The sequence below is a fragment of the Peromyscus californicus genome, unplaced genomic scaffold (assembly GCF_007827085.1).
Source record: "Peromyscus californicus insignis strain IS unplaced genomic scaffold, ASM782708v3 Scaffold_9__1_contigs__length_137607984, whole genome shotgun sequence".
Classification (NCBI taxonomy): domain Eukaryota; kingdom Metazoa; phylum Chordata; class Mammalia; order Rodentia; family Cricetidae; genus Peromyscus; species Peromyscus californicus.
In genome coordinates, this window is record NW_026294617.1 from 17,636,884 (window position 1) to 17,649,187 (window position 12,304).

Consider the following 12,304-nt stretch of genomic DNA (forward strand, 5'->3'; position numbering starts at 1 on the left):
GTCCTTAGTACAAACCATAACTACACATGCATATATTTACAAGGACATTAATTTCTGTGTGTGCTGGAGTGATACAGTGGCCTTGTCAGCACTCAACACTGACTGCGGAAATGACTCATCCATGTCTGCACAGACTCTCATCATCGACCCTTGGCTAGGGCTGGCCCCCTCCTCAGGATGCCTCCATCTCCCTCAGACCCACCTCGACTGCCTGATGGCATCTGCACAGCATCCTCCCTTCTCTGTCTTCTCACCCCCATGGTGCAAATAAACTAAACCTCATACAACACTATCCTGGAGGAGGACTGATGACTTTTCTCAAGTCTTACTCTGTGTTAAGTCTAAAGACAACCAGGAAAGAAAAAGAAAAACTGAAAATGAAGAAAACTACCCCCACTCTCTCTAGGAATTGGGATGGCCTGTGGCACTTTCCTGGCCCCTGAGATGTCACAAGTGATCAGGAGGAGGGTTTTGGAAAGTACTTTATAGGGGGCAAAGCAGCCAGCAGCACCTTTCCCCTTCTGTATGGGATGTGGAGGTGACAGAAATGCTCACAGAGTCACTTTGTGTTCCTGAAGAAAAGGAAGTGAAATGTGAGAGCCAAGGCCTCTGTTGACAACCGGGAGAGCTGAGGAGAGTCCATGCTGCTGGCTGGAGGCTTCTTTTCAGGGAAACTATAAACCACTAAGTCATCTCAGGGTGTTGTCTGGATTTCCTTTCACACTCATTAGATTTTTGTATTTTTCTCAGTTTAACTCATTTTCTACCTGACAGGCCTTGGCCCTGGGCTCAGGCTTGTAGGCTCCTCACCTCCATCTGTCTACCCATCCCCACTCCACTGTGCAGAGGCCTGTCTTCCCTGATGCACAGGGCTCCACATCAGCAGACCCAGGAGTCACCTGACTGTACCAGGCTCTGCAGTGCCTCTGCAGGGAAAGCACAACACAGGAGAGCGTGCTGTCCTCTGTGAGCTGTTACTCTGGCCTCAGCAAAGCTGACAATGACGCTCCACACAAACACAACGTTTTCAGTGTGATCTAGTGTATTATAGACAGAGGATGAAGCTTACACTTTATCAAATCAAATATTAATTATTAAAGTTGTTGATAACTTCAAACACTGCTATCCATACAAGGCATTATAAACTGAAAAGGAGGTTATCAGAATAACTTATATTTTAAACAAAAATGAGAATTATTACCATACTCACAGCGCCACCTTTCCCACGATTCTGTACCAGTGTTATCACTTGGACTTTGTCACTTCTGTATTTCTGGCAGTATTTTAAAGTGACCTGTTGCTGACATAAAAGTGTGGGAGCCCGTTTTCAGGTTCCTTGTGGCTTTACCCAGCAGGTCCGTGTAGAGAGGATGATTAGGACCACGGGCCTGAGTGCAGGTGTCTGAGATGGTCTGCACTTGGCTGTGCTGGGGGGAGGTCTTTTGCTTCACCCCTTGGCGTCTCTATAAATACCCTGGGGCAGAGACAGTTGGGCCGTTGGAATAGGTTCCAGGCCCTCTCGAGGCTATCCTTTATTTTCTATCTGTTTATCTCCACAATCTAAATCCTTCTATCTAATATTTCCTGTTACTTGCACTCAAGAAAACTCTGGGGAACTGTGGGGTTGGTGGGTAAACACCCCGCATAAAAGTCAGAATACGGTTAGCTTGGAGAACTGATGTCACGGATATGAGTTATCCCAATGTGATCAGAACATGTTACATGCATGTACTGAAATGCCACATTGTGCCCCATATGCATGTACAATTACCATCTGTCAGTCAAGATACACATAATCAATATAAACAGAAAAGTACACATAATCAATATAAACAGAAAGGTGAGCAATAACTCAGATTCCACAAGTCAAACAGACTTGGGGTTTTTTACTCAGCAGAGACACCACCAAGGCAGCTCACCCTTCTTGTGACAGCTTGGCCTTGGCATTTCAATGGGGGATTGTGTTGAGTGTTAATTGACATTGGAAGACACAGCCCACTGTGGGTGGCACCATTCTCTAGGTCTGAACACTATATGACCGAAGAAAGCTAGCAGGCAGACAGGCAGTGTGGGTACACTTGTTCCTCTCTGCCCCCAACTATCGGAATTTTTCCAGGGGCCTGCCTTAAGAAGATTCCTCCCAGGGTCCTGGGGAAGATGCTATGGCCGGCATGGGGCTATTCTGAGGGAAAATAATCTAAGTATACCGGGCTCTTTTGTCCATCCACTTTATTTATTTAAGACAATTTTTTTTAATGCCGAATGCCATTTATTGAAGGAGGGAGGAAGTCTTAAATACAGGCTTACAGCACAATGGGAGAACCCCGGAGGGCAGAAGTTCGCTACCAATGTTTTACAATCTTGCATCTAAGCTGTTAATGCCCATTATGCAGGATACACAGACAAGGAACTTCCCTTAAGCATTCAGGAGGGTGGAAACTGGCAGGGAATTAGCATAGGGAGGATATCAAGGTCAAGGTCAGCAAGCAAGGCAACAGTTACCCAAAACGGGGGCTAGGGCCCTACAGGTCTCCCTTTTACTAAAAATGAGCTTCTGACTTAGGTTTCGTGGAACATCAGCAGGTCACCTTACCCGTCATGGAGATGCCTGCCCAGGCCACACAGGTGCTCTGTCTTAGGTTGGTGAGCACTCCCCAGGCCTTACTCATCTCTGAATACTCATTATCATACAGGCTCAATCGTGTGTGAGCTGCAGAGTTAACTGCTGCCAAAGATCTCAAAGTGGCGCTTGAGATCATTGGCTACTTTATTTATCTAAGACAGAATTCTATCTACATAGCTTCAGTTCCATTCTGACACTCGGTTTCTCTGTGTCCCTTCTTTCTCTGTCCTCTCATAGCCCTAAGTAAGCTCTTCTGCTATCAGTCTCATCTTTGTCCTCTTCCTCTGTCCCCCATTGTTCCTTCCTCTCCTCCTCTCCTGACCTGATTCGGATCCACCTACAGTCTGCAAAAACCTTTTCTGGCTCCTTACTCCTCGGCCCAAGCCACTCTCACCCTACCAGCTATAGAAACTGTGACTTATTTTCTTCTTTCCGGCCAAGGGACTCTGCCCCGACCAGGAATTCTGCCCCAGCCTTCACTGCACCTGGTTACACAAAAACCCTTTTGTCCTGAGTCAATAGCTCTGGAATACCACTAGGCCTGAATGAAAAGGATGGTCTGAACTTCATTTGCACAAGACACAAAGTTATGCATCCACATACCTGCCTGTCTCCTAGGCTCTGTAGGGGTGTTACCTAGTTCAGATCAGCAGTAGGTCTGAGAAGCTTATACTGTTTGCCATTAAGGCCTATTAGTATATGAGCACACACGAAATTCATAGCAGAAGACAGCTGATATATTAAAAGCTGAATATCATCGAATATTCCTTGATATTTGACTTTCCTCTAGAAGAATTCCTTGAACCTTCTAGGTATAGCTTTATTATATACAGCTGATTCTCTATTTCATATATTTGTGACCTGCAGCACCCAACTGTGAGTGTGATGTGACCAGCTGACTCACACTCCTGCCTCTATGACTTCCATCACTGAGCTCTGAGTTCAGGGCTTAGAAACTCCTTGCCCCCAACTGTACAGAAAGCAAAGGGGCACTTCTTATTTGCTATGACCAACAGGAAAGTGAGGCACCCTTCTTGACCAAGAAACACCCCAGATCAGGACTCGGATTGAAATGAAGTCTAGTCTTCACTGCAGTTTTCTTTTTCTTTTTTCTTCTTCTTTTTTTTTTTCAAAACAGGGTTTTTTCATGTTGTTTTGGTGGCTGTCCTGAATTTCACAGAGATCTGCCTGGCTCCGCCTCCTGGGTGCTGGAATTAAAGGCATGTGCCACCACCACCCGCTGGAGTTTTCTTACTGTGTCTATTTCAATTCAAAGTAGTCAAGCTTCCTAGTGTGTTCCTCAAACCTGTGACTAGGAGCTTGTATAATAATTCCATTCATGATATTTATAGTGGATGGTAAGACTTACTATGGGACTAAGACATTGGCATTTAGAGGGAGGGCCTCATGGAACAGAAAAGATCCAGTAAGAGACCTGCTCTTATTCACTCATTGGATATTGATGAAGGCAACACAGTGATTCAGTGGGGAAAGTAAAGTTTGTTCAATAGAAGAAGGGAGGGGAGAAAGAGGAAGGGAGGGAAGGAAAGAAGGAAGAGAAATGTAAAAGGGGGAAATTTTGAGGAAAGCTGGTTATTTATATGAAAAGGGAAAATCATACTTTACCACTTACCATAAACACAACTCAATTCAAGATGAATAATAGACTTAGTAAAAATTAAAACTCTACTTTTAAGCTGGGGTGTGGTGCTGTACGCCTTTAACCCCAGCACTCTGAAGGCAGAGGCAAATGGATCTCTGTGAGTTCGAGGCCAGCCTGGTCTACAAAGCAAGTTCTAGGACAGCCAGGGCTACACAGAGAAACCCTGTCTCAAAAAAACCCAAAAACACAAACAAAGCAAACAGACAAAAAACTATACTTCTAGCGTAGAAGAAAATACAGCAGAATATTTTTGGTAACCTGGGAGAGGGGAGGGTAGAAAACTGTCTCCTAAAGAGGACACAGAAAGCAATGAACAAAAAGTGAATAAATGAAAAGCTTCAAAATTAAAAATACGCCTTTAAAATATTTCCAACTAAAACCATATAACCACAGGTGGGAGAAAATATTTATAAAGAATGTGTCTGCTAGAAGAATATGTCTGGGACATTCTTACAATTCCTACAATTCCACACAACAGCCCAAACAGGGAACTTGGAGACAACATATTTTACTCAAACTTCAAATGTAACAGAAGAATTATTTAATGATTTTGAAAGGTAACATTCATTAGTATATAAACTTGTGAATTAAAAGGGAAATCATATAAAAATCAACACCTCTTTCCTTTATTAACCATATCCTAATTAATACAACAGTTTAGATAATAATGAGTAACTAAAAATCACACAAAAAATGAATTACATGTAATTATTTTTTTATTTCACAACCTTAAAAAATATAATCCATTAGGTATTTTGAAAAACATACACAAAATAATCATTTGGAATTTACAATATTAAAAAGTGAACGAAAATGGGCCACACTGCACAAGACAAAGTGACCTCTGTTGGGAGCATGGACGGGGGTCAAGGGCACATGGTGGATCAGAACTGCCATTTTTTCCAGGGTCGCTGGTCACTAAAACCCATCCCATTTGGTCCAAGAAGACATGCAATAGGTAGAGGGTAACATTTTTAATTTAGTTCCAACACACTAATTTTCCTTTTCCTCAAGGAGACAAACTCAATGCAAGAAGAGCAGTGAAGCCCATGGATGTGGAGCACGTGGCTGGCTGCCACCTCCCCCTCTAACTCTAAAACACCCAAGAAAGAGAATGGGATGAACAGTACATACAAAAGCCACCATCCCCATGTGGCTGTCTCAGGAGAAATTAAGTAAAATTTAAACCCTGCTAGCCATATTTCAGTGTTTACTAGACACATGTGACTAGTAGTTGCTGTATTGGGCATCACAGATATAGAACAGTTCCATATCACAGAAAGTTCTTTTGCACAGCTCTGGGTGTGGGAAGTGTTTCTTCTCCCTCTGCTTGGCCAGTACGTAGGCTGTGAGTAGAAGCAGCTCAAGAGGCGATCTCCCAGGATATTCCTAGATTGAGAGTGGAGTCTCAGAAGGAAGAGAGGTAGCGTTTCTGAGCACAGAGTGCCTTTTCTTCTGTGTATGAAAGGGATGGCCTTTATGGGGATCAAATACACAAACTTGGTTACCACCAAAATTTAATGAACATGAAAATGATGGGGCAGACCAAAAAGGAGCAAAAGAAAACAACTCATTTTGATCCCACACCAAAGCTCCACGAGGAGATGGTGAAGACCCCACTACACACACAAACACAAATGTGCAGGCTCCCAGGATACTTGATTCGAGGCTCCTGGTGCAGGGGAAGTCAGCTGCCCAGAGAGAAGCCAGACCTGACAAGCATTTCCTGAGAACTAAGGAGACATCGTCACTCTGCTCAGCCATATCACCTGGAGGTGTGTTCTCACGCCACACAAGGTGGGAGGGAGGAAACCTTAAGTTTCACCTTTCTTGAACATTATGCTTCTGCACAACTGTACTTTGTAACCAGGGCATAGACTTCTGGTTGTCCACCCAAGATTCACCCCCATTGTTCTTATCTAAAGAGCTCGGATTTTAGTTAAAGACAACAACTGTATCATTAAAGAACCCTACAGAGGACAGTGGCCATTGACATAGCTTTAGCCTGTGTTTCTGGCTGTGGAGAAGCTCTTTAGAAAGATGTGGATTCAGACTGGCACATTCTGTTTTTCCTCCTGGCTTCCTTCTCCTTGTGGGGAGCCATGGAGACCATATCAGAACCTGGAAAAACCATCACTGCCTCATATTAAGTGTGACATGAAAAAACCACAAGACCTCTAATTGGTTCAAGTCCCTGCTTAGTAACTTCCTACTTCATTGAAATAGCAATCCGTCCTGATTCTCAACTGAGAGTACAATTTCTTCCTATAGTAAAACAATTTTGTCTAAAGAGCCTGGACCTATGCAATAAATTCCAGTAACTTTGGAACGTTAATGCCAGCAAAGCAAAGGTTGAGTGTTGAGTGTAGAGCTTATTCACTTGGACCCATCTGCTTATTCTGGATCTGTGAGACAGGCCAAGAACAGCAGAAGTGAGCAGGGCCCTTAACCAAAGAATCTGCTGTTGCAAATCACAGGAGGGATTTTTAGCTTGATCCAGGAGGAGCTTTTTCCCTGTTGTCACATTATAATTTCTTTCCAAACATAGGGTGCCTTTCTCGTTTTCCAGCTTCCTATTTGGTAAAATGCTTACTATTCAGACAACTAGACTAGCTTTTAATCTGAGTCCTTATTTATTTATGTAAACAAAATAATAATTGGATATTTGAAGAATTTGTATAACTGATTCAAGCAAAAAACAAAACAAACAAAAACCCAGTAATACATCTACCACTTAACTTGCCCTTGTATGTAATACAGATACCTGACTAATTCTAAAGATCTTAGAGCTTTAATTGCAGACTCTGTTTAGATAAGAACAAATAACACAGGCTATCTGCAAGTTATTTTGAAAGTATAGAACTCTGCAGATACTTTCTACATTCTGCATTAGTATAACTAGAATTCTAAAAGTCTCTAAATCATGACTTATGGGGGGGAGGGGGAGGACATTTCCCACTATCCTTAAATGGCTTAACCATTCATAATGCTCAAAATTCTCATCATTTATAATTGAATTCTAGCGCACTTAGTCTGAAACTAGGCAGAACTGGGAACATAGAATGTCACATTAAAAATAGGGTGCTGCGTGTTTTTTGCATACCTTGTTCCAAGTTTCCACCTCTGCAATGAACCAAAAACAAATCCTTTCCTCCCCAGAAGCCCGTGCACAGGGAGAACTCTGGGAGAATCCCCCATGCTGGAGGACTGCACCAGATGGCATCAGGCCCACAGCCACGCCTGTGCCCTGCAATTGACATACAGGCATGGGGAACTACTTTATCAGACATTTTAAATTTTGCAAATGGGAATGTGACATCATTCTCATTCAACTTAAAATGATCTTCTCTAGTCAGAATTGTAAATTCATTGTGATTACAAGTTTGGAAATTAGCAAACAACCAAGATTGTCCTAATAAGATGTGAAGTCATCTTAAACAACTAAAATTTAGACCTAATTACTAAATAGCAAATTTGTCTTCTAACCTTTGTGAAGTCTTTTTGTTGAAAAGGAAACAATAATATTGCATAATAAAATTATACTTACAAAATGAGCAGTTATTTTAAATGTTCCTGACTTACCAAATGCTTTAGTGCTAATACATATTTACCTCATCTTTCAAAATATTATTGGCCAGGCATGGTGGTACATCCTCATCAGGAGGATGAACCAGGCAGCTGGTGTGTTCCAGGGCAGCCTGGACTTTATAGTGAGACCCTATCTTATTCATACATATAGTAGAATTCAGGGTTATTAGGACCAGGGTGTGGTCAATGAATTGAGTAAACCATACATGCAGAAGTATTGTGGATGCCGGCACATTAGATCTAGTTCAAATGTGGTTTTTTTGTTTTTTTTTTTTTTTTGAGCCAAGCATAGTGGCACATGCCTGTTATACCAGAATTGAGAGTCAGGTGCAGAATGACAAGTTCAAGGTCAATTTGGCCTCCAAAGCAAGTTCAGGCCAGCTCAGGCTACACAGCTAGACTCTGACTCAAGAAAACAAATGAACAAAAAGTATCTCTACTTTGGGAGATCAGTTTTGTGCTAGGTCTTGGAAAATGGTGATTAGATAAAAGAATTAGAAAAGGCAATTCTTCTACAGATGTTGAATTTTCAAAGGCAGAATTTCTAACCAGAGGGCAGGGCAGAAGATGCCACCAACACATTCTGAGAGCAGATGTGAGGAATCTTAACTCCTGTTTTAGAAATAAGTTCCAGGTAAAAGTCAGGTGAGAAGAATAAATATCCTGGGCAGGGCTACATAAATGACTTAGTGCAGTGGTAATAGGAAGGAGGTCACTCAGCCAGGCGGCAGTGGCACATGCCTTTAATCCCAGCACTTGGGAGGCAAAGGCATGTGGATCTCTGTGAGTTCAAGGCCAGCCTGGGCTACAGAATGAGTTCCAGGACAAGTTTTCTATTCTCTCCAAGCAATGAAAAGTTGCAGTGGATTACACTGCTGGACCCCAGGACCCCAGGACTGTCAGCAGGGTGAAAAGATTACAAAATCAAGAAGCCAAACTGGTGGTTAAAATAATTTATATTCTGATTATTTACAAAGTATGAAATGATCATTTTTTGTCCTTATAAACAACCATAATTGCTCGTTAGTCACTCCCACGTTCATTGTCCATGTTCAGATTAACCATGCAGCCCTGTAACAAGACATCTCTGCATAGATGTCAGCTAATTAGAGGACTATTGTTCAAATCACAATGCAGATTCACGGCTGCTAAGTTTGGAATTCAGGCTGGAAATGGAAATCAAGCCTCACTATCCCTCTGATAAAGATGTGATAGGGAGACAAGAATTTACCCAAGAAATAATAGCTAAAACAAACCATTGTCTTCATTTAAAACTAGCTTTATTGTGTCAGAATGACATAGAATATGTAGGAAATCAACTTATTGTCTCCAGCCAAAATCATTTCTGGTAGTTACCCACTTAAATTATCAACTGTTCTCTTCTGCGTAGCTTCTGTATTATCAGCCTAGGCAAAATTTGATGTTGTGGGTTTTAACTCTCCATAGACTGTGTGCTTGAAGTGAGTGTATGTGTGTGTAAAATTAGTGTTTCCATGGCATAGTGTGTCCCATCCTGAGAAGATTAACCCCAAACCTTTCCGACTGAAGACAAATCATATTTGCACCTCTGTGCTATTTTCAAAAAAGAGGGGAGTCATTAGCAAATTTGCAAATGTTCCTGGCTTCTTTTTCTAACTCGCACAAGCCCCAATCTTTTCTTTGACTTTTGCAAAGGTTCAGACAAATCCTTCCTTGGCTTCTTGGTTCTGGAGGAAGCTCTCCAATTAAGAGCAGAAAACCCTCACCCTCCAGGCACCTGTTTCTTGCATCCTGATACTTCTCTTTGATAGGCCCTGGATCTTCAGACACTCAGCCAGAGTGAGAGGCCCCAACATACCTTTTGCAAGAAGAATTCCGCCACCCACTGTCCAGCTTTGCGGGGGTTCCCAGGCTGTGATCAGAGTTTGGTCCTGGGTGCCACCAGTCAAAGGCGCCAGCCTGGGTCCCGATGACGTAGATCTAGGAAAAGCGATCAGATAGGATGAATGAAATTATGTCTCGAACTAACATTGGTCTTGTTTCGAGTGCACAGGTGGATTTTACTCTTGATGGTCAGCCTTTCCCAAGATGTCTGATATATTAACCACAAACAGGCCTCTCTCTCTTCCTTTCTGCTAGCCTGCCCTCCATCCAAAGGTCATTTCCCAGGGAATCATTCTCATAATCACCCTCTGCTGTCCCAGGATCTAAACCCACCTTTGACAAGCCCGAAGACTAGACTAGGAATAGCAATCAAAAGTAGGAGAAAATCCACCTCCCCGCCCCCAAACAAGTCACTGAATCATTTCTCCTGGGCACCACCTTTGAAACTGCCCTCAAAGCAAAGCTCACACTCTTTAGTAATTTAGATAATTTTGTTGGAAGTGGCTGAACTGAGTTGACTGAATAATAGAATTTTCCACCCTTAGATACAAATGCAGTTGGTCTGCCAGGAAGAGTTCGCAGGTGTGCATACCATTCTCGCCCCCAAACTGACCTCTGCGGGTCTCCCCTCCCAGGATCAGGCTTGCTCTAGAAGAACTTGGCTCCGGGGTCAGACTCCTGTTCCCGCGGTCCCCTGCCCTGAGTGGGTCCGGAGACCGAGGAGGAGCAGAAAGTGTGTCCCCCTGCTGCCGCTCCCAAGGTGTGTACCTGGATCCCCGCGGAACTGAGACCAGCTCAGCGCTGGATCACACCGCTTGCTCGTTATTGAAACCCCACGGCTCCCGGTGCAGTGACAGGCGCCCGGGCTGCAGCGTCCCGGCCGTGTTGGCCACCGAGTTCTTCAGCTGCTTGATGACCACGAAGAGCAGGAGAAACAGGAGGAAAAGCAGGAAGAAGAAGAGCGCCAGGTAGAGCAGCAAATTCAGCTCCCACTCCATTCTGGGCGCTGCCCGGGAGGTGCGCGCTGCTTTTGGCTCGGCGAGCTCGCCCCCGGGTCCGCTGCTATCTGCCTGGCCTCCGCGGCTCCCCAGGAGCGCAGGGACCCCCGGAGCAGATCTGCGAGCGCCGCGGAGCTTCTTCTGCGTGGAGATACCAGCTAGCTTCTCCAGAGCGAACTTCAGCGGGTGGAGACACGAGAAACCGCCCAGTGTTCCCAGTGTTCCCGGGTGTCTGCAGCTGGCTCCCTGCAGGTGTTCTTAAGACTCCCATTGGAGACAGCCAGTGGAGCCCCTGTCCCCTCCCTTCATAATTAATGTCCTTCATAGTGTGTACCACTCGCACCTTTCCAAAAGAGATACACAAAATTAAAGGTGGCTGAAAGTACCATGGGAAGGTTGGGAGATACTCTTTGCTGTGAGGTGAACTATGGATGCATCCACAGTTCCACTTCAAGCTGCCTCGCCCGTTAGAATTTCAGAGGCCATGCAAGACTGTATTTTTCTCCTCTGCGCTATAGGTCTTTACAGAAACACTAACAGTAAACTGCATTTCAAATGTCGTATTTTACAAAAGCTTTCTGTTGTTGGCTTGAAATTCAGTTTCTTTTGGTGAAAAGAAAAACAAAAAGTCTTCTGTGAGACCCCACCCCAACATCAGACAGCCAAGGGAAAAGAAGAAGTGGCAGGGTCCAGGGACAACACACACTCTTCAAAGCCACGCCCCGTGGTTTAGTGTTTCTAACCAAATCCACTTCTTGAGAGCTCATTCTGGCCTGAATTTATCAATGGATTCATCCATCCATCGATGAAGTTTGTGTCCTCATGATCCAGTCACCTCTCAATTGCCACTACCAGCTGAGGACCACTCCCTCAGCACAGGACACTTTTGAAGGACACTTTACACCCAAATCATAATATTGTGCAACTAGGTACCCCAAAACTCAGTGGCTGAAAACAGCAAGAATGTTGGTAATTCCTCCAGTCATCTGTCAGTCAAGAATTTGAGAGTATTTTAGTCAGGTGTGGTGGCTGGCACACACCTATAATCCCAGCATTTTGGGGTCTGAGGCAGGAGGAGCATGAGTTTGAGTTTAGCTGGAACTACAAAGCAAGTTTTAGGTAAACTTGACCTATAGTGAAATCCCCCCCTCCCCCGTGTGTGTGTGTGTGTGTGTGTGTGTGTGTGTGTGTGTGTTACTTAATCTGGGTGATTCTAGCTTGGAACTTCTCAAATGCTGTGTTATTTGAGGACTGACCTGCAGCCAGGTTCCCCTTATAGGACAGATAACTCACAGCTCCAGGGAGCAGTGCTGGTTGTTGGTGGGAAACCTCAGTCCCTTCAAACCGGGCTTCTCCATAGGCCTCCGTAGCCATGTGTCTGGTACAACAGGTCAGGCTAGGCAGAGGCTTCAGGGCCACTGCATATTAGCTGCAGAAGTCACATGTCATCATGTCTGCAAAGTCCTAATGGTTAAACAGCTCAGTTTCCTGGGATCCAGGGACAGGAACATCAGAGCTTCCTGGAGGCCTTCAAGTCTGGCTATCACCAAAGTTTGCCCAGGTCATCTC

At 44.1% G+C, this 12,304-nt stretch overlaps 1 protein-coding gene across 1 annotated transcript; it reads right to left on the minus strand.

Annotated features, from left to right (window-relative positions):
- Positions 1-4,804: 4,804 nt before the first annotated feature.
- Smim43 (small integral membrane protein 43) lies at positions 4,805-11,326 on the minus strand. The gene is made up of 3 exons (XM_052731530.1): positions 10,506-11,326; positions 9,712-9,833; positions 4,805-5,761 (listed from the first exon to the last, which is right to left on the minus strand). The coding sequence occupies exon 1, from the start codon at positions 10,733-10,735 to the stop codon at positions 10,544-10,546; it is 192 nt and encodes a 63-aa protein (XP_052587490.1). The 5' UTR covers positions 10,736-11,326; the 3' UTR covers positions 4,805-5,761; positions 9,712-9,833; positions 10,506-10,543.
- Positions 11,327-12,304: the final 978 nt, after the last annotated feature.

Coding starts and splice junctions, on each gene's coding strand:
- Smim43 (XM_052731530.1), bottom strand. CDS start 10,735: ATGGAGTGGGAGCTGAATTTGCTGCTCTACCTGGCGCTCTTCTTCTTC.